Source organism: Procambarus clarkii, chromosome 26 (genome assembly GCF_040958095.1).
Source record: "Procambarus clarkii isolate CNS0578487 chromosome 26, FALCON_Pclarkii_2.0, whole genome shotgun sequence".
Classification (NCBI taxonomy): domain Eukaryota; kingdom Metazoa; phylum Arthropoda; class Malacostraca; order Decapoda; family Cambaridae; genus Procambarus; species Procambarus clarkii.
The window spans coordinates 4,464,574-4,482,924 of record NC_091175.1 but is presented as its reverse complement, the minus strand read 5'-3'; the positions used below and the strand labels follow the sequence as shown (position 1 = coordinate 4,482,924).

General features: G+C 43.7%; 1 protein-coding gene across 1 annotated transcript; it reads left to right on the top strand.

Annotated features, from left to right (window-relative positions):
- The first annotated feature begins 4,026 nt into the window (after window positions 1-4,026).
- Window positions 4,027-17,126, top strand: LOC123756667 (uncharacterized). Its single transcript, XM_069331722.1, has 4 exons — window positions 4,027-4,140; window positions 8,223-8,380; window positions 10,622-10,872; window positions 15,849-17,126. The coding sequence occupies exons 1-4, from the start codon at window positions 4,044-4,046 to the stop codon at window positions 17,077-17,079; spliced, it is 1,737 nt and encodes a 578-aa protein (XP_069187823.1). The 5' UTR covers window positions 4,027-4,043; the 3' UTR covers window positions 17,080-17,126.
- Window positions 17,127-18,351: the final 1,225 nt, after the last annotated feature.

Genomic DNA, 18,351 nt, shown 5'->3' with positions numbered 1-18,351 from the left:
CCAGCCGCAGCCATACACCAGCCGCGGCCATACATCAGCCGCAGCCATACACCAGCCGCAGCCATACACCAGCCGCGGCCATATACCAGCCGCAGCCATACACCAGCCGCGGCCATACATCAGCCGCAGCCATACACCAGCCGCAGCCATACACCAGCCGTGGCCATACACCAGCCGCAGCCATACACCAGCCGCGGCCATACATCTGCCCGGTGACCCTTAAGACAGATATCTAAAACTAATTTTAGATCTGCCATATATCTGCAGTCTGCGATATTTCAAGTAAGGACAGTATTCATTATCAAATGTTTTAACCACATGCAATGTTCAATTTCATTCTTTATTATGCACCCCATACCCATCCCGTGGGCGGTGGTGTAAAGGATTACAGAGGCACATAATCGGTTCAGGAACTGAACCCTCTAGTTCGTTTATCTAAGCAAATAACAATCTTTTGACGCTAGTTACAAAATTATTAATGTTATATATACATGTACACATACTCATGCATGCATGTACATATACATACGTATACATATATACATACACAAATACATATTTCATCACCCACACAAATACACACATCAATAATCTTTTGTGTCACAAGTGATTCAACAAGAGGCTCACAACAGTCACTATACAAGGCACTCTACATCTATGGTGAGTCACACAGTTACTAGTCTTGCTGCACACCCACCCAACTGGGCGGCAGCTTTACAGTCATGTGCATGCATTACTTACAGCAAGCAAATTTTGGATACTTCGCTAAGATTTCGGGCAGCACATCATTATGAATGAAGTACTTACACATTTCTTGGACACTATTGATGGTGTTATCTCTAAATTCCGCGATTTTTTCACATTCCATTATATAATGTCGCAAAGTATGCGAATAGTTCTGCTGACAGAGTTTACATTTAGTCAAATCTACATCAGCAGATGTTACAAATTCCCAGAGGTACTTGTAGCCGAGCCTAAGCCTAGCAGTGGTAACATCAAGAAGTCTGCTAACCTTATTGGATGACCCATAGACGTGCGGTACTTCCTGCATAATAGAATGATGATAGATGGACTAACTGGTGTGAATTTCACTTTGCCTCAAATCTCCGAAAGTTAGTTGATGTTCCCGGAATATTACTGCCCTCAGGCTGCTCAAAGGCAGTCCAAATTGGTAATCAATTCCCTCTTTACGAGCAAAAGTCTAGATACTGTTAATATGTATACGTTTGTATCATAGTGGCCCTTCAGATAAATTATCACATTAATTAGCATCAGTTATACATGTAACCTGTACTCACCTAGTTGTGCTTGCGGTGGTTGAGTTTTGGCTTTTTGGTCCTGCCTTTCACCTGTCAATCATCCGTTGTACAGATTCCTGCGCTTACTGGGCTCTATCATATGTACGTTTGAAACTGTGTATGGAATCTGCCTCCGCCACATCTCTGCCTCGTGCAATCCTATTGTTAATTTATTTACCTAAGGGCCACTGACACTAGTTGTCTCGACGAGGACAGGAAGCTGGCGGCTTGTCAGAGGTCCCCCTCATTTACCTTCATGATCTTTCCCAGTTAGATTTTTAAAATTTAACGCAGTTTTGGCATTTATATGGCTTCGGCGGGTAGGCGAAGGCGTAATTTTCTGCTGAGCTCTTTCTGCCTTTTTTAAAATAGGGGTGACATTTGCATATTTCCAATCTATGGGGGACTATCCCGTTATCCAGAGATTTGTGAAAAGTAATTTCAGTGGTAGACAGAGTTCGTCTGCCAGTTCCTTTATAACTTTTGATTAGATTCCATCCACAGCTGAGGCTTTTGTGTCTTTTAGTTTGTCAATGTTTCTTCTTGATTATCTTGAGGTTATCTTGAGATGATTTGGGGCTTTAGTGTCCCCTCGGGCAGGTCCTCGACCAGGCCTCTACCCACAGGAAGCAGCCCACAACAGCTGACTAACTCCCAGGTACCTATTTACTGCTAGGTAATAGGGGCATCAGGGTGAAAGAAATTGTCCGATTTTTCTCTCCGGCGCCCGGGATCGAACCCGGGACCACAGGATCACGCATCCAGTGTTCTGTCCGCTCAGCCGCCGGCTTCCTTATTATGTCGGCTCCTGATTATGTCGCATATTATTGGTATATCCCTAAATTCATTCTCTTCACCTTCAAACATGTCTGTAGGTAATGGGATGTCATCTAACCTCGCTAGTGTGAACACTGATGTGAAATATTCATTCGGAGTGTTTGCTGCCCTTTTATCGTCCATTATAACTTGGTTAGTCTCATCTGTTAAGGATCATACCGAGTCCTTTGTTTTGATTTTACTTCTTATGGTACGGGTACAGAGCACAGGGTACAGGTCACAGGGTACAGGGTACAGGTCACAGGGTACAGGTCACAGGTCACAGGGTACAGGTCACAGGGTACAGGGTACAGGTCACAGGGTACAGGGTACAGGGCACAAGGTACAGGTCACAGGGTACAGGTCACAGGGTACAGGTTACAGGGCACCTTAGAGAAGGGTCGATGGCCAGGGGAGAGGTGTATGAGCGCTTCAGCGCACAGCGTATAGTGACCCAGCGCGCGCTGGTGAGCCTGGCTTTTTTTTTTTTTTTGCAGGGATATACCTGCTCGACCCATAAGCGTCTGACTGGCCCACTAAGTGTTGCTTGTTTCTGTTTTACTTGGGCGAAGTATGAGTATTTATGACTCGTATGGTCGCTTCAGTAAGATTTTGCCATATGTGTTTAACAATTTCTTCTGCTCTGTTGAATCTAAGTTGAAATCTTAATGGGTTTGTAACTGTGCACTGTGTTGAGCCTGGCTGGTGACCTCCCTGTACCACTGGTGTACCCTGCCTGGCTGGGGAGAAGCCTGGCTGGACAAATACCTCCACCGATGCGCACGAGTTAGAATCTCACCCCCCCCCCCTTCCCTTCCTCCGATAATTCGACTATTTTTTACTTATTAATTTGTTCGTATTGGTGATTCAAACATACTATGGCGATAAAAGTTTATTAATTACTTAAATTATTAATAACTTTAATTATAAATTATATAAATTTGAAGGTAATACTATTGGTAATAAACATAGGTAAAAGTCATGCCTGGTGATGTTAACCCTGTGGCCCTCAACCGTTCCCTAGTCGGAGAGTTGATTTAGCTCTGGAGTGATTTTTGTCGCCCGGTGTTGCACTTTCTCCAGAGCAGCTATGTTTTTCTGTAGATGAGGTCTCCATGCTTGGATACAATGTTCCAAGTGGAGACGCACCAGGGATTTATTTATTAATTCAGTGCGTTGGGGGACAGGCAGCCAGTTTATACATACAGTATATGTTAGGCTTATATTGTGGTCCTACCCAGGGTTGAATTACTGACCTCAGGTTGCAACCCCACAACTATCTCCTGGGTACCTGTTTATTGCTCAACAATTTATGTGCCGCCCGGGATCGAGCCCGGAATCCTCGATTGGGAGTCGAGAACGAACCCGACTGTACTACCGGGGTACCGGAGGACCTTAAAATTTATACAGTTGAATCACTACTTTCTCTTCCTTAAAGGCAAAGGTACGATTTATTATTCTAGGGTCTGGTTACCTTTTTTTTACTGCTGATCGTACCAGTTACGCAACTTTCAGTCAGTGGTGGAATTCGGCTCCAAGGTCCTTTTCTTAATCAATCTGCTGCAATCTGCTACAGAATTAACAATCTTTGTGCTCTGGAAAAGAATGTTAACTCCCTACCTGTGTAAGTACCATATCTCTAACTGACACGTAGGGGTGCGAAGTGTCAATTAATGACAAGAACTGCTTGTAGGGGTCCCAACCTTACAACATAGTCCGTGCGAGAGGAACTTTGGCCCTCTTTATCCTCCTACGTTTGGGTTGCAAAGATGTGGGTGTACTTGACCTGAAGACAGACCAAAGTACCAGGGTACCAAAGGGGGTGATCTGTGGGCCTTCAGCCTGGCCCCACCAGACGGCGCCTCGCGCTCTCTTCATTGCTGGCGCTGAAAAGCCTCCGCCTCCCCCCCCCCCTCCTTCCTGAGGACAATGGCAGGTGTGCAGGTGGATACATGTACCTCACCTGCCTCAGCTTCATTACAAGTGTGTGCTCCCAGCCACGTCAGCAGCCCCGCTCCTCTGGCAGGTAAGTCCACTACGGGCTCGCCGTAGCCCGTGCTGCTCGGAACTTCTTGTTCTCAGTAGCTGAATCTAACACAACAACAACAGCCAGCCCCCTTTTCCCAGGCCTTCGGCTCCTACACACAGGTGCTCTGTTCCTGTACCCTCTCGGGTGGGGGGAGAGGGAGCAAAGTCTGACCCCCCCCCCCCTCCGGCAATACAATGTTACTGTATTACATTGTTAATTTACCCATGGTAGCACTTTCACCAATGTAATCCCCATTGTTAGACTTACTCTCTAGACGTTACACATTATTCAATTTACCCTTGTTACACTTACCAGTTTAGTATACAAGGTTAATCTCACGATGTTAAACTTAAATAACTTGAATTCAAGAAGTTACAATACATTGTTAACTTCCAACGTTAATGTTGTCGCAAGTTATTTTACCCAGAGTAAAACTTCACCAATGTTAATTACCCTTATTATTCTTACCAAAGTTAATGCACAAGGTTAATTTATCCAATATTAAAATGCACCTTATTTTATTATTTCATAAAAATTGTATATAATGTATAATTTTTGCAGTCTCCATGGTGTAGTGGTAAGACACTCGCCTGGCGTTCCGCGAGCGCTATGTCATGGGTTCGTATCCTGGCCGGGGAGGATTTACTGGGCGCAATTCCTTAACTGTAGCCTCTGTTTAACGCAACAGTAAAATGTGTACTTGGATGAAAAAACGATTCTTCGCGGCAGGGGATCGTATTCCAGGGACCATAGGATTAAGGACTTGCCCGAAACGCTACGCGTACTAGTGGCTGTACAAGAATGTAACAACTCTTGTATATATCTCAAATGTATTAATAAACTTTTATCGCCTAACGTGTATGAATCACCGAGACGAAAAATAGCTATTTCAGGTTGAAATGCAATACTGTTTTACGTTGGTGAGCTGCCACTGTCACCAGGAGTTTAAATATCACGTAGTGTAGGTTATTGCATTACATAGGTGAGGTTAGATGGGGTATGTACTAAATTTAAATTGTTAAATTTTTGCCCCGAGGGGCGAGTATATTGGGCAGCGCCACTCATCTTGTGAGTGGACATTCCACCATAGCAGCCTGTACAACACTCCCCAAAATGAAGAAAACCCGCTGGGTTGCTCATCCTGTCTATCCAAAAATTACATTTTCTCACACATTGCACTGAAACATGCAGTAGCTCTCCAGGCCATAGGAAAACTATACAGACTTAGATTTGCCAAACCTGATACAAAACTGCACCTCTATAAAGCACTTGTCAGACCTCTTCTAACATATGCTCCACTTGCTCTTTCCTTAGCCCCACCCACTAATAAACTAAAACTCCAGAGATTTCAGAATGGAGCACTTTGATGGATACTTAACACTGGATGGAACGACTTCAATACCTGTGAAAGCCTTCATGATAGTACTAACATTCCTGTCCTCAATGTCTACTGGAAAACTTTACTAGACAAACAGCTTGAGAGACTCCTCTCCTGTCACTAACAACACAATGACTTTCTCTTACACACTCCTAGACAAGCACGCAACACACATGATTTCTTCTCTCTCCATCATCCTTCTCCTAACTCTATAGTTCGTTAATTTATAGCTCTCAACACCCTGCACCACCACAAGTTCTAGCTCTCAACACCCTGCACCACCACAAGTTCTAGCTCTCAACACCCTGCACCACCACAAGTTCTAGCTCTCAACACCCTGCACCACCACAAGTTCTAGCTCTCAACACCCTGCACCACCACAAGTTCTAGCTCTCAACACCCTGCACCACCACAAGTTCTAGCTCTCAACACCCTGCACCACCACAAGTTCTAGCTCTCAACACCCTACACCACCACAAGTTCTAGCTCTCAACACCCTGCACCACCACAAGTTCTAGCTCTCAACACCCTGCACCACCACAAGTTCTAGCTCTCAACACCCTGCACCACCACAAGTTCTAGCTCTCAACACCCTGCACCACCACAAGTTCTAGCTCTCAACACCCTGCACCACCACAAGTTCTAGCTCTCAACACCCTACACCACCACAAGTTCTAGCTCTCAACACCCAACAACACCACAAGTTCTAGCTCTCAACACCCAGCGCATACTATCCGCATTGTGGTTTGAACAAAAGTCGTCAGCGAAACACTTGTTCCGGAAGTTTTCAGAAGTCATCAGTTATGAGTCGTGTGTAAACCGTTTTTCATTCATTAACAGGCGGGGTTTGGCGGGTGCATAGAATCACTTTTGGGTCTTTGTTTGGAGGACGAGCTGGATGATGCGTGGGTTTGATGATGTATCTGATGTTGTCATTGGGACACTGGACTGAGTACTTGCCTCGAATTCCGCAACCTAACGATATGCAACTGGGTTTAGCCCTGGAACTTTTTCTCCTAGCACTAACTCCCCCTCCCTCCCCCCCTTCTACTTATGTTCCACTTCCTGTTCCCCCCCCCCTCCCTCGGGGGCGTCTGATCCCGTATCTAGTCGTAGCCTTCACAGGTTAGGTTATGTTGTTGTGGTGAACATACTATACACCACATGTCATACACCAGGTTATGTTGTTGTTGTTGTGGTGAACATACTATACACCACATGTCATACACCAGGTTATGTTGTTGTGGTGAACATTACTATACACCCCTTGCCATATACACGGTCAGTTTGGACTCATAAGTAAGATAAATATCAAAGATGTTAGAATAATTAATACAACCGTGTATTGCCAAACTGAATAAATCAATAGAAACACATTTATTTATTATTTACAAGAAGGTACATACATTAGGCGTGTGAGAGTATATAGCAATGGTGTTCTTGCAAAGCCACTAATTCGCTTAGCATTTCAGTTATCGTGGCTTGCTAAATGGGACTGTGAGTAATAAACCAATTACAGAGTAATTATGGCGATATTTAACCATAAAATAATGGTTATAACGCATATAATAATACAATAATTACATGCGTGACAAACATGCGCAGAGACCTGGCTAGTGGTCCTGGGAGCAGATGGGGCGTCAGTGCGATCGTCGCCTGTGAGAGGTGAGGACGTTTATTTACTGAGCACTGGGCGCCTTTCTAATTAGTTTTGTCAAAGACAGGTAGGCTGCGTATATATATGTACGTCAGGCTTATATCGAGGTTTCCCCAAGGTCGAACTACTGACCTTTCCCAGGATGCAACCCCACAACAGCTGACTAAATTCTCATGTATCAATTTACGGCTAGATAAACAGAGCCATTAGGTGATAGGAAACTTGCCCAACAATTTCTGTCCAGCGCGGGATTCGAACTTGGGATCCTCTTTGAGAGTGGAGAACGAACGTCTTTGTTATTACGGAAGTTAACATAAGTGTATGAATAGTGCGTCCTATTTATTACTTTTTTTGTGTATATTAATATCAGTAAACATGCATGATTAAACCCATCTACAGTAAGAACTGTAGACGTGTATACATTCGGAACTATGGTGGTGGTGTGATAATAATTGGAGGGCTGATATGGGACATGTATAGGAGGGTAGAAATAGCCTAAGCTATTCTATCCCTTTGAGATGTATTTTATTGTCTCAATAAACGTACTTTAACTTGAACGTGTGTGTGTTGACTGTTAGACATAATGCCCTGAAAGTTTTAAATGCGAATATAAAAACTCGTATCATGATCATTTCCGTTCATTAAACTGACCTAATAGGTAGCTTGAGGAATGTCACAGCCAGGGAGGTGGCCGCCATAAACCATTGGTAAGACTTAGCTGTAGAGTAAGTATACTTCTGCTCGGCCCAGTCCAACTGGTTACATTCTGTATATATACTTGGGTATACCCGTAGTACAATACGTTGATGTATTGGGCACGACAGTCGTATTTTGCACGTTACATCCATAGATGCTATAGGTACCACCAGTTGTAGTGGCTGGAGTTAGTCATGGTGCTTGTCTACCGTGTGTAGTGACATCTGTGTTCCTATTTCCATCTCTCCACATGCCATAATTTATGCCTTGTTACTAGTAAACAAACTAGGGGAGATTTAAGTGTTTAACATTTCGTGCACAATTCTCTAAAGTGACCTTTATTTGTAGCGATGGAGTCGAGTGGGCCGGATGAAGCATCGTTGAGTCCAACAACACAGGGTGAGGAGCCCTCCGACCTGCCTCAAGCTGCTCCTCTCTACCTTCCTGACGCCTTCCCGGACTGGAGCACTGTGCTCCTCTATCTGGCGGGCAACATTTTTTGTCTCGTAAGTTTAGATTTCAGAATTAGCGATTCTTCCCCCCCCCCCCCGGTATAGCTCTTGTGTATTTCAGGCAAACATTTATATCGTCCGCTGGTGACGATCGAGGAATTACAGGTAATGTTTGCCTGAAATCTCCTGCAAGCAATATTAATGCGTTCCCAAATGGTCTGATGTTTCCACGCAAATCTTGCAATGATCGATCTAGAGCCTCTAGCAATTTTTTGTGGGGCATTGTGCATTCATCCCAAACAATAAGTTTGCATTTCTGCAATACTTTTCCCATGCCGGACGCTTTGGAAATGTTGCACGTGGGAGTTTCAATGAACTGCATGTTCAATGGTGATTATAAAGCCGAAGTAGATCTTCCATCTGATAAGTGTCGTAGCAATTCCGGACGATGCAAGAGCTAAGGTTATGCCATTTTGGGATCGAAATGCTGCCAGAATCAATCTAATTAGGAAGGTTTTACCAGTTCCTCCTGGCGCATCTAAGACGATTTCTAAGCCCGTTATTGACAGTTTGAATTATTTGATTATAAAAGCCTTTTTGCTCAAGCGTTAGCCCAGGAATAATTGATTAAACATACAACAGATCACCCGTGTTGTAACATTGTTCACGACGCAATTCTACATCGAACGAAGCAGCAGAAGATCGATTCGGTGATGGCATTTCTAATTGATTGGGAACTTTGTTCGCGATTTCTAAGCACAAATCTTCAATCATTATCATAAATCCATGTTCATATTTGAATTTTCCTTGCGTATTCGACGGATATCTACAGCCATGTGCGATTTATATTTTACCCATAACTCTGTTGGAGATGGAGAGTGGTGGTCAATATGAATGTAAACAATGCACGAATTTGATTTGGATGTGACGTGTTGCACGCGTCATTAATGCATACATTCCAGTGTCGGTCGTTCTCCAATAAATTCAGAGCTTGGCATGCACTACGGAAAGTGGCATGTATTACGCCGTTGACAAATCTCAATGGCTGGAAAGACGTTGGACCGGGCACATTTACCAACAGTATGCGAAGTAAGAAGCATTCATCCTGATAGGGATGCACGGAGTACAGTCTGCCTATCGTAGTTCGTTTGAATATGCCAGGTTGTCCGTCGACTCTCCTCATTTGCGTTGTTCAAATGATTTTCTACTGGCATTCCATGTGTAATACATAGGCGCATCCGAATACTGCAGTGTTTTCGCAAACGCGTCATTTTGACATAACGTGAAGAGAGCAGTTAAGGTTGTAGCCGGTGGATTCATACCCGTTTGTTGCACATTTGCAGCTGTGAAATAAACGTGTTGTCCATTCTCATGTTTTCAAAACAAAACAAACAAATACTATTTCAAATCAAATGCAGATCAATCGTCACAGCTCAATTTCACCACCAATTGCCCTGAAAAAGAAGTTACAAAAAGAAATAAAAAACAATGAAAAAAGAAACAAATAAACTACACCCACAAAATGAACGGTATGGTAAACACAGCTCAATTCCAATGCAATGTCACACAAAAAAAATAAATCAAAATGAAAAAAAATTTAAATCGATGAAAATTAAATTTATCAATGCAATCGGAAACATTGAAAGGGAATCGTAACATATTTTGTATTGCTTGTGTTGGTCTTACGTGCAACAGATGGCGCTGTTTAAAAAAAAAAGTTTTTACCTGTCACAGGTGTGGCATCTAAATAGTTTTATATAAAAACACGCACGTATTTGAATGGAACGTTGTCAAAATTTCAAAGCAATCGGTGAAGAACTTTTAGACATGAAAGCGTGTTGCTCCTACGTCCTACAGATGGCACTGTTTTTTTTTTTTAAATCTTTTTTTCCTTTCACAGGTGAGGCATGTATATAGTAGGTATATAAAAACACTCGCCTATTTGTTGTCAAAATTTCAAAGCAATCTGTAAAGAGGGTTCGAAGATTAACCTCACATGAAAAACACATGAAAAACAAGTTTTTCCAAAAAAAGCATGTTTCCCCCCCCCCCCCCCCCCCCCCCGTCAGATACTTGATATCGATATAGTATGTATATAAAACCCGCTCGAATTCTATGCGAATGGAACGTTGTGTGAAAATTTCAAAGCAATCGGTGAAGAACTTTCGGAGATTAGCGATTTTGTACAAATGAACATTTCCATTTTAATTTACATAGATTATTCAAAAAGATTGAAATTATGTATTTGCTTTTTATTCTTCCTTACCGACTACTCATTATCTTGGAACGTTCCAGGTGGTTGCATACAATGTCCGGACCTTCTACCAAGCTGCCAGAGGTCATCAGCAGTGTGAGCCAGACGAGGCCAAGATCAGGACGATAACTGCCAGACCGGGGGAGTGGGTGAGGCCAGTCAGCAACCTGGAGATCTTCACAGCAGTAGCGGCATTTCTTGGCACTGGCAATACAGCTCAGGTGCTGTGGCTCTCCTCGTCTCAGCCAATCACAACTGAACATGTTCTACTCTCGCTCTCAGTCATCGCTAGGTGAGCATCGGCACACATTATTTGTAGTACATGGGTGAAGCATTTACAGTGTTGTGGTTCGAACAAAATTCGTCGGTGAACCACTAGTTTCGGAAGTGTTCGAACAAAATCAGTTGACTCGTGTGTAAACCGTTTCATTCATAAACAGGGGATTGGCAGGTGCACAGAATCGCTTTTGGGTCTTTGTTTGGAGGATAGGCTGCCAGACCAGGCTTTGACTCCGACCAACTGACCCTCTGCTTCCCTTGCACTTCTTAGGCAGGGCAGAGGCCCAGCCCTGGCGGTGACTACCTCGTCACTTGGAATGGTGACATCTCCCGTTGTGACAACTGCACATTTTACCCTCCTCCTTAATTGGGGATCACGGCCCCCATCATCTCGCTTGAACTCGGATGATTTCTTCAACCACTGCTACATTCCAGGATTTGTTTGGCCCTACTACGTGGCCAAAGTATTTTGATCTTAGTCATGAGGAACATGCATACCCTGATTTACACATCCATAAGTATCTAGTGGACTCTGTATATACTTGTTGCATTTACCCCACTTGGCCTAGCACACGTGTATTTGCGGCGCCTCAGGAAGCAGCTGCTCACGTAGCTAATTCCTTTCATTGGTGTGACCCTGGTTAGGGTCTACAAGAATGCCCAGTTAAATGCCAGCACTGGCATATGCATTCTCCTACGCTATGTTGGAGATAGGGACCTCAGACTGCCATGAGGATAGTAAATATATTCTCGAGGCAGAAGATTATTCTCTCCCCGAAATTGTTACATTCACTCGTCTTCCTTGCAGTCGTCGACGTCGTAAACATCACTTTCAGGACCCTTCCATAATTCTTGGTGGTACCCAATACGACATTCAGGAATTATTCCTCTGCAATAGGTGTTTGAAATTTAGACATGGATTTTTCGAAGTGCAAGAACAAAATGTCCCTTTGATCCTTATGTGGTGACCCTGTTCAATCTGACAGATTTCTCTTATCCTCAAGCTTGCTGCATTAATTGCAATGAGACCCACTCTACCTTTTCCCACTCATACATGAACTATAAATTTCAGCACACCATCGTAAACTTAAAACATTTCAGTCGTCTATCTTCTCCCAGAGGCAACGCACCTGGCCTCGAATATCTTAATTACGTCATAATTCTTTCTCTGACATGACTTATGGTCATGCATGGCATTTCACTTCTCTTCCCCCACCCTTCTTCCATTACTGAGCTCCACAACTGTTTCCTGCCTGCTGGGTTTTCTGCCCCCTCCCTCTGCTTTTCTTACCACTGTGCCCACCTTTACCTTTTGACCCCATCTTTCTTTTCAGATCTTCTGTCTTTTGGTCCTCCCCAAATATCAGTCTAGGCAGATATCCATCCTTCTTCGAGCCATCTTTGTGTTGTCCACACTCATTCTCTCTGCCAAAGACTGGAGGCTGTCGCACACTTCATTGCCACTGGTATGCCTGTGTGAAAATCAGAAACGTAAACTTGGTTCCTCTCCATCTCCAATGAGTAAAATGCATCGGTCCTTTCCCCATCTCCTTTCTCAATAGTGAACCCGGCTGGCTTCGCTATGGAAGTTTCCTTAACCACAGCTTCTATTTCTGGTGCTGTCCTTGATGCAGTGCACACTGCTGTTTTTCTCATTATTCAATCTTAATCCTTCGACCGCACCTCCCCAGTGCCTCCTCCCTTACTGAACCATATTGTTTGCCAATGCTCCTCCCTATCTCAGTCTCGACACTGTTGGACTTCCTATGTCCCCTCCCCCATGATTTTGCTGATCCTCCCTAGTCTCTTAAGACCTTTGCCCGTTTTTTTTTTTTTTTTTTTTTTTTTTTTTTTTTTTTTTTTTTTTTTTTTTTTTTTTTTTTTTTTTTTTTTTTTTTTTTTTTTTTTTTGCGCTGACGTGTCTGTTCTTAAATGAAATATACATGGTTTATATATCGTTTTTCACTAGTTCCCACTTTTGATCTTGCAAATTTATCTTTGTGAGTGTCTCAAGGAACAGATACGTGGTGTTAACCCTGGTTACTCCAGTGGTTATTACTTACTTTCCTCCCCACCAGCTTTTGCTGGGACCCCTAACATTACTACCCTTGATCCAGAATGATGTTCCCTTTGCCAGTTTGCTTTTTCAGTCAAATGCTCATTCATCTGCCACCCATATCTTTAATTAAATGATTTACTATCTTCCATTTATCTCCTCCCAAATATTCCTCTCTTCTTGATCTTGAACATCATTTGGACTCGTTACAGAGCCTGTACTATTTTCAAGGATTTTTGCAATTGGCATGCCCTCCCTCTGGGGTGATGACCGGAGGCAACCTATTTGAACCTCGAATTCACCAATGACTCCTGAATTTCAGCAAGTCATTTAATGTTGACTTGCACATTTGCTCCTTTTCCTGTATCTTTTCCTTTTTTCTCTGCACTTCCATTTCTATAGACGTGACGTGGAAGGTTATAGATGACCTTAATGGTTACTATTTCCCCATTCTTAAAACCTTTTCTTTCTACTCTGCTCATTCCCTCAGTGGGGAGGGTAAGTTGGCCTGGAGTCTATTAACCCTCTGCACTACTCCTTCCATCCTATCTGATATACCTCTCACCTGAGCCCCCCCCCCCCCCCTCCTTTTTTCATGACACCACATTAATGTTGCTTTCCATTGTTCAACGCTATATTTCCCATTCTATATGGAAGCGTGTCCTCTAATGGAATTCAGACTGCTGCTCAAGCTGTACACACTAAGGGAGTGGCCAGTCAGACACAGACATCCGCTTCTTTTATTTTTTCGAAAGGCGAGTGCGGTGGCCCCTAGGACCATTCATGCAGTTTAACACGAGAGTTGGAAATCTTTTCTCAAATTATGGTTGATACCCCTCTCCCTCAGGTCTGGAAAAGAAATCCATTTTATTAAAAGTAAATTTGTACAGATTGTCGCCTGTACTTCATCTCTGGTTCTGTCATGGTGAATCCTATGTTGGTCGCAAATGAACTGGGTTCATACTTTTCCGCTGTTAAGTCTGGAGCTCAACTTCCAGTTTTTTTTTTATTTGTAAGCGCCGTATTAAATCTCGTCCATTGTATTTTCACTCTTCTGTTCTCGTATAACAATGTGTTCTCTCAAATCCTCAGTCACCACTCTGATGGCGAGCTCAGATGGCATTCATAGATTCTTCATGATCTCCTTCAGTACACTTTTCCGTATTTGCTAAATATCTAACATATTTGGGAGACATCAGTCCTTGTAGACTGGCTGGCGGTTCTTCCTGTTTGGAAACCTGGTACTTGAGGGGCGTACCCTAATGATTTTCGCCCATTGTCCTGACGAGTTGCCTCTGCAAGTTTTTTGAACGTATGCTCCATGTAGTGGTTCTAATGTATGGTCTAATATGGTTCTTGGAACACTAACGTCTTGGTCGTCCCATGTCTCTAACCTCGGAGTTGATTTCTCCAAGGACCTTATCTTAGTCTTAGCTTATATGATGAAACTGGCATTCTGTCTCTGCAGGATCGTCGTGATAGTTATTGATTTTGCTACCTTGTGTGGTCTCTGTAACCTCCTCATTCTTGCTTATGCAATGCTTTGGCCGTTACCTCTCAGGTGGGGCTGCTATTCACTTTCACCACCTTTTTTCTATAAGGATATCTCGGTTGCACGATTCCATCTCTGTTCGCGTTTACAATCTCTCCCTCTTGTGCCGTTCCTAACTTGTCCCCCATGGAGAGTACCACTTGCAAACCGTTGAAAGGTTTTGATCCACATGAAGACTTGTACCCCTCCTGTTAAGAAAACCCCTTTGTGAACCCTTTCTTCGCACTTACTGTATTGAATTATTCACAAATGGGTACAAGTCTGCCGACGGTGTTGGCTGCTTTTTAGTCTTTTTTGTTTTTTTATTAAACCAATGTGATGTCTTTCCCCGGAGACTAGGATCTTCATGTCAGAACTTTATACACTTTGGTATGCTCGTCAACTGCTTTTCCAACATCAAATTCCTTTGTCATTGTGGTTGAATCTCGGTGCCTTTGTGACTGAGTCGTTTAACGCTATGCATCCTGAGGTGATCGAAATCCAACAATCACAGTTTCTCACCTCCACAGGTTTAAGGTAGCAGAGTTTTGTTGGGTTTTCAGTCTTGGTATTGCGTTAAGTGCATGTGCAGAAGCTGCTGCTAATTAGACCATCTGAATTTGTTTCCCAAAAAGGTATTCCTTCTTCAGATTTTTACCCAGTCATTCATCCCTCAATCAGTGACTGTTTGCAGGTTCATTGGTTTGGCGTTACAGGTAACAAATTGTGTACTATTAAGGGCAACGTATCCCCTTAACCTGCCTTGTATCACTATAATAGATGATAGAAAATGGCTTTGGCTAGGTTAATATTGGTCACACATGGTTAAATCAAAGGCACTTAATGGAACGCTACCCTGCTTCTTATTGTCCGAACTTATTAGCACCTTTTGAATATCCAGTGACACTGATGGTCCTACATAATCTGTTGGGTGCTATTTTTAGTAATTACATCTTGGAAGCTTCTTTCTGCTACACAAAGTAACAACATTTAAATTTTGTATTCCTACTAAATCAGTTTATTAATACCATAAATTTACTATTGCATTATAATTAACGCATAAGAATATAAAATTGAAGTTCCTTAGTAATACATCTTTCTAGGAATACTTTATAGTTATTTTTTACATTTACAATAATTAACGTGCTAGAGTACTACCGCAAAAAGTACCAAGATTAATGTCAGGTGGGTTTTAATTAGTTAAGGTATTCCTGAAACTGTGCATTATTATTAGCTTTATTAAAACTGTTAATCTCTTATTGTTAATCAGTACAGTTGTATTTTAATTATAGTTCAAACACCTTAAAGTCTACATTTTTAAAGTTTTATGAATGCATTACTTTCTTAGTTTAAGGATGGTACTGTTTTGTGATTTATACATTACAGTTGTCTCTGCTTGCAGGAAAATTCATGTTCTGCAGCTCTCCCTTGTTTGGCGGTGGTTCCGGCCGTGGCTACGACGAATGAAAGACTTTGCGATTGATTTCGATGTTGACACGGGCGACGCCATGACGGTATACTACCAGCAGATTCAAGCACCTTACAACAATTCCCTTGGACCATTGTGGCGGGCTAGGCTGGTCCCTCTGCCACAGCCATCACCTGACCGCCATGAGGCCGTCCTGGTGATCACCCTCCACCACGTCATCATAGACGGATTGACTAATATGATCATCTCCCGTGACTTGCTGGAGGTGTTGAACGCTGTCATGACTGGACAGGAACACAACACGCCCACACGTCCTATCATACCTGATATTGCTGGTGAGCTGGGAAGCATGAAAGACTGGATATACTGTCTCAGGGTGTGCTTTCCTGTAGCATTAAAAGTAATAGCCAATATCTTCAGTGGAAAATGCTACAATATTAGTCTTCCCCAACCAAGGACAAAATTGGCACTTACAAAGGTAGTACGTGAAGACTTCTCGGTCGAGACAACACAACAGCTGTTAAATCATTGCAAGGAAGCAAAAGTCAGCATTCACTCGTGCATTATGGCAGCAGCTTATGTGGCCTTTCTACGCACTGCTCAGGATCATACCAAAGAAAAGTTAGATGCACTAACAATCACTTATGATAACGCTGTTAATGTGCGACGCTATTACCCTAGTGTTTACCAGGAGAGTCTGGGGTGCCATGCATCCATGTGCAAGCAAGAATTCGTCGTCCGAAGTATTGATTCAGAAAGCAAGAGCAGCTTTTGGGCACTAGCTAAGCGTATGCATGATGGGCTTCATCAGAGTCTAGTTGTTGGCAAGGCACCTCTTACAATCTCTCGACTTGGATGGCTACTGTCTGCTTTTGAGCCCGTTAATTACTTGTTGACTCGTCTGGGATACAAGAACCTAATTAACACCAACATGACGTGCACTAACATGGGCAATCTGAAGAATATCTTGCCAGGTAAATATGGGGACGGACCCGTGGAGATCACCAGCCTGCTTCGGTCCACAGCCTCTGAGCTTGTAGGAAGCCCTTTCTTGATAGTCTTCCAGACCTTTGAGGGAAGGTTATTAATGTCGCTTGACTATTACACCAATAATGTTACGGAAGAGGTCGCAAATAAGTTCTTCTCTTGCCTAACACACAATGTTATTAATGTCGCTCACTTTGGATCCGTACAAAAATTATGAAACTGCAACCTTAAAACTTAGTTAACAGTAATAAATAATTAAAATAATATCATCCTATTTTGTAACCCTTCCCTTTCCCTGTCCAGCTCGTTACTGCCATGAGGGGGCTTGGTGGGCGGCTATCGGAGTGTGATGCTCCTTGGGGCGGTCCCCTGTCCTTTTGTAGCCTTGTGCTTCTGCTGCTGTCCTCACAAATTTTGCTGGATGCCTTTTCCTTTTGTTTAGTTTTTCTCCCCCTCCCCCCTCTTCTCCTTTCTCGTTGTCATTTCCGGCTGACCTTGTGCCTGCCTTGATCATTCTTTTGGTCTTTTGTTTTGACGCCCGGGTGTTTCAGGAGGCATACTCTTGCACCCGTAGAACTGTAGTACCTAACGTCTTGAGCGAGGGGAACCTTTTGTCAATCCCCCTTTCGTCACTGAACCCGATCTCAACGGACTGTCGGTTCTTAAGGTGGCGTTTGTAGGGTGTGTACTCACAACGCACCCTAGGGAGCCAGACGTGATCGGCGATAGCTTCTTGTTCGGTGTCCTGCCTCTAATTGTGGTTCCATGGTGGGTGTGGGGGCACATTCGTGAATGAAAGTGTTTCTTTTCGTATGCATGTCTATATGAATGTTCCTCTTGTACCCTCTCTTGTACCCCCCCCCCCCCGAGTCTGACTGTATTGGAAGACCGGGCTCTGTAGCCCCCGCTGCGTTGGGCCCCGACCTTGCTCCTCCTTTGACCCTCCTGACTACTCCCCTCGGCTTCCCCCCCCCCCCTCTGTGGTTGGGTCGAGCCACAAGCTCCCAGTGGTGACCACCTCGTCCCCTGGCACAGCTCAGTCTCTCGTGACTACTGCACCTTTTAAACCCCCACCCCCCCACCCCCCCCTGTCTCTGTCTCCCTGGAGGTTCTCGACGCCGTCCACGCCACAGCTGCACTCGCTCGATTCCTTCCCGTACTGATGTGTATCCAGCCTTCTTTAGTCCCACTTCATGGGCCAAATACTTTGATTTCCCTCTTGATTCTATGCCTCCTGACGATTTCTCCCTCCATAGGTATCTTGTTGATTCCGTAGATGCCTCTGTTACCTTCAACCCCACCCGTCTCGGTACATGTGACATTGCTGCTCCTTCTCAGGATGCAGCTACTCGCTTAGCCGCTTTGTCCTGCATTGGAGAGACCCCTGTTCGGGTCTCCAAAAACCCTCTGTTAAATGCCAGTGTTGGCACTGTTCTCCTCCCACACCATGTTGCAGGGTGTTTGGGACCTCAAAGATTGCCATGAGGAT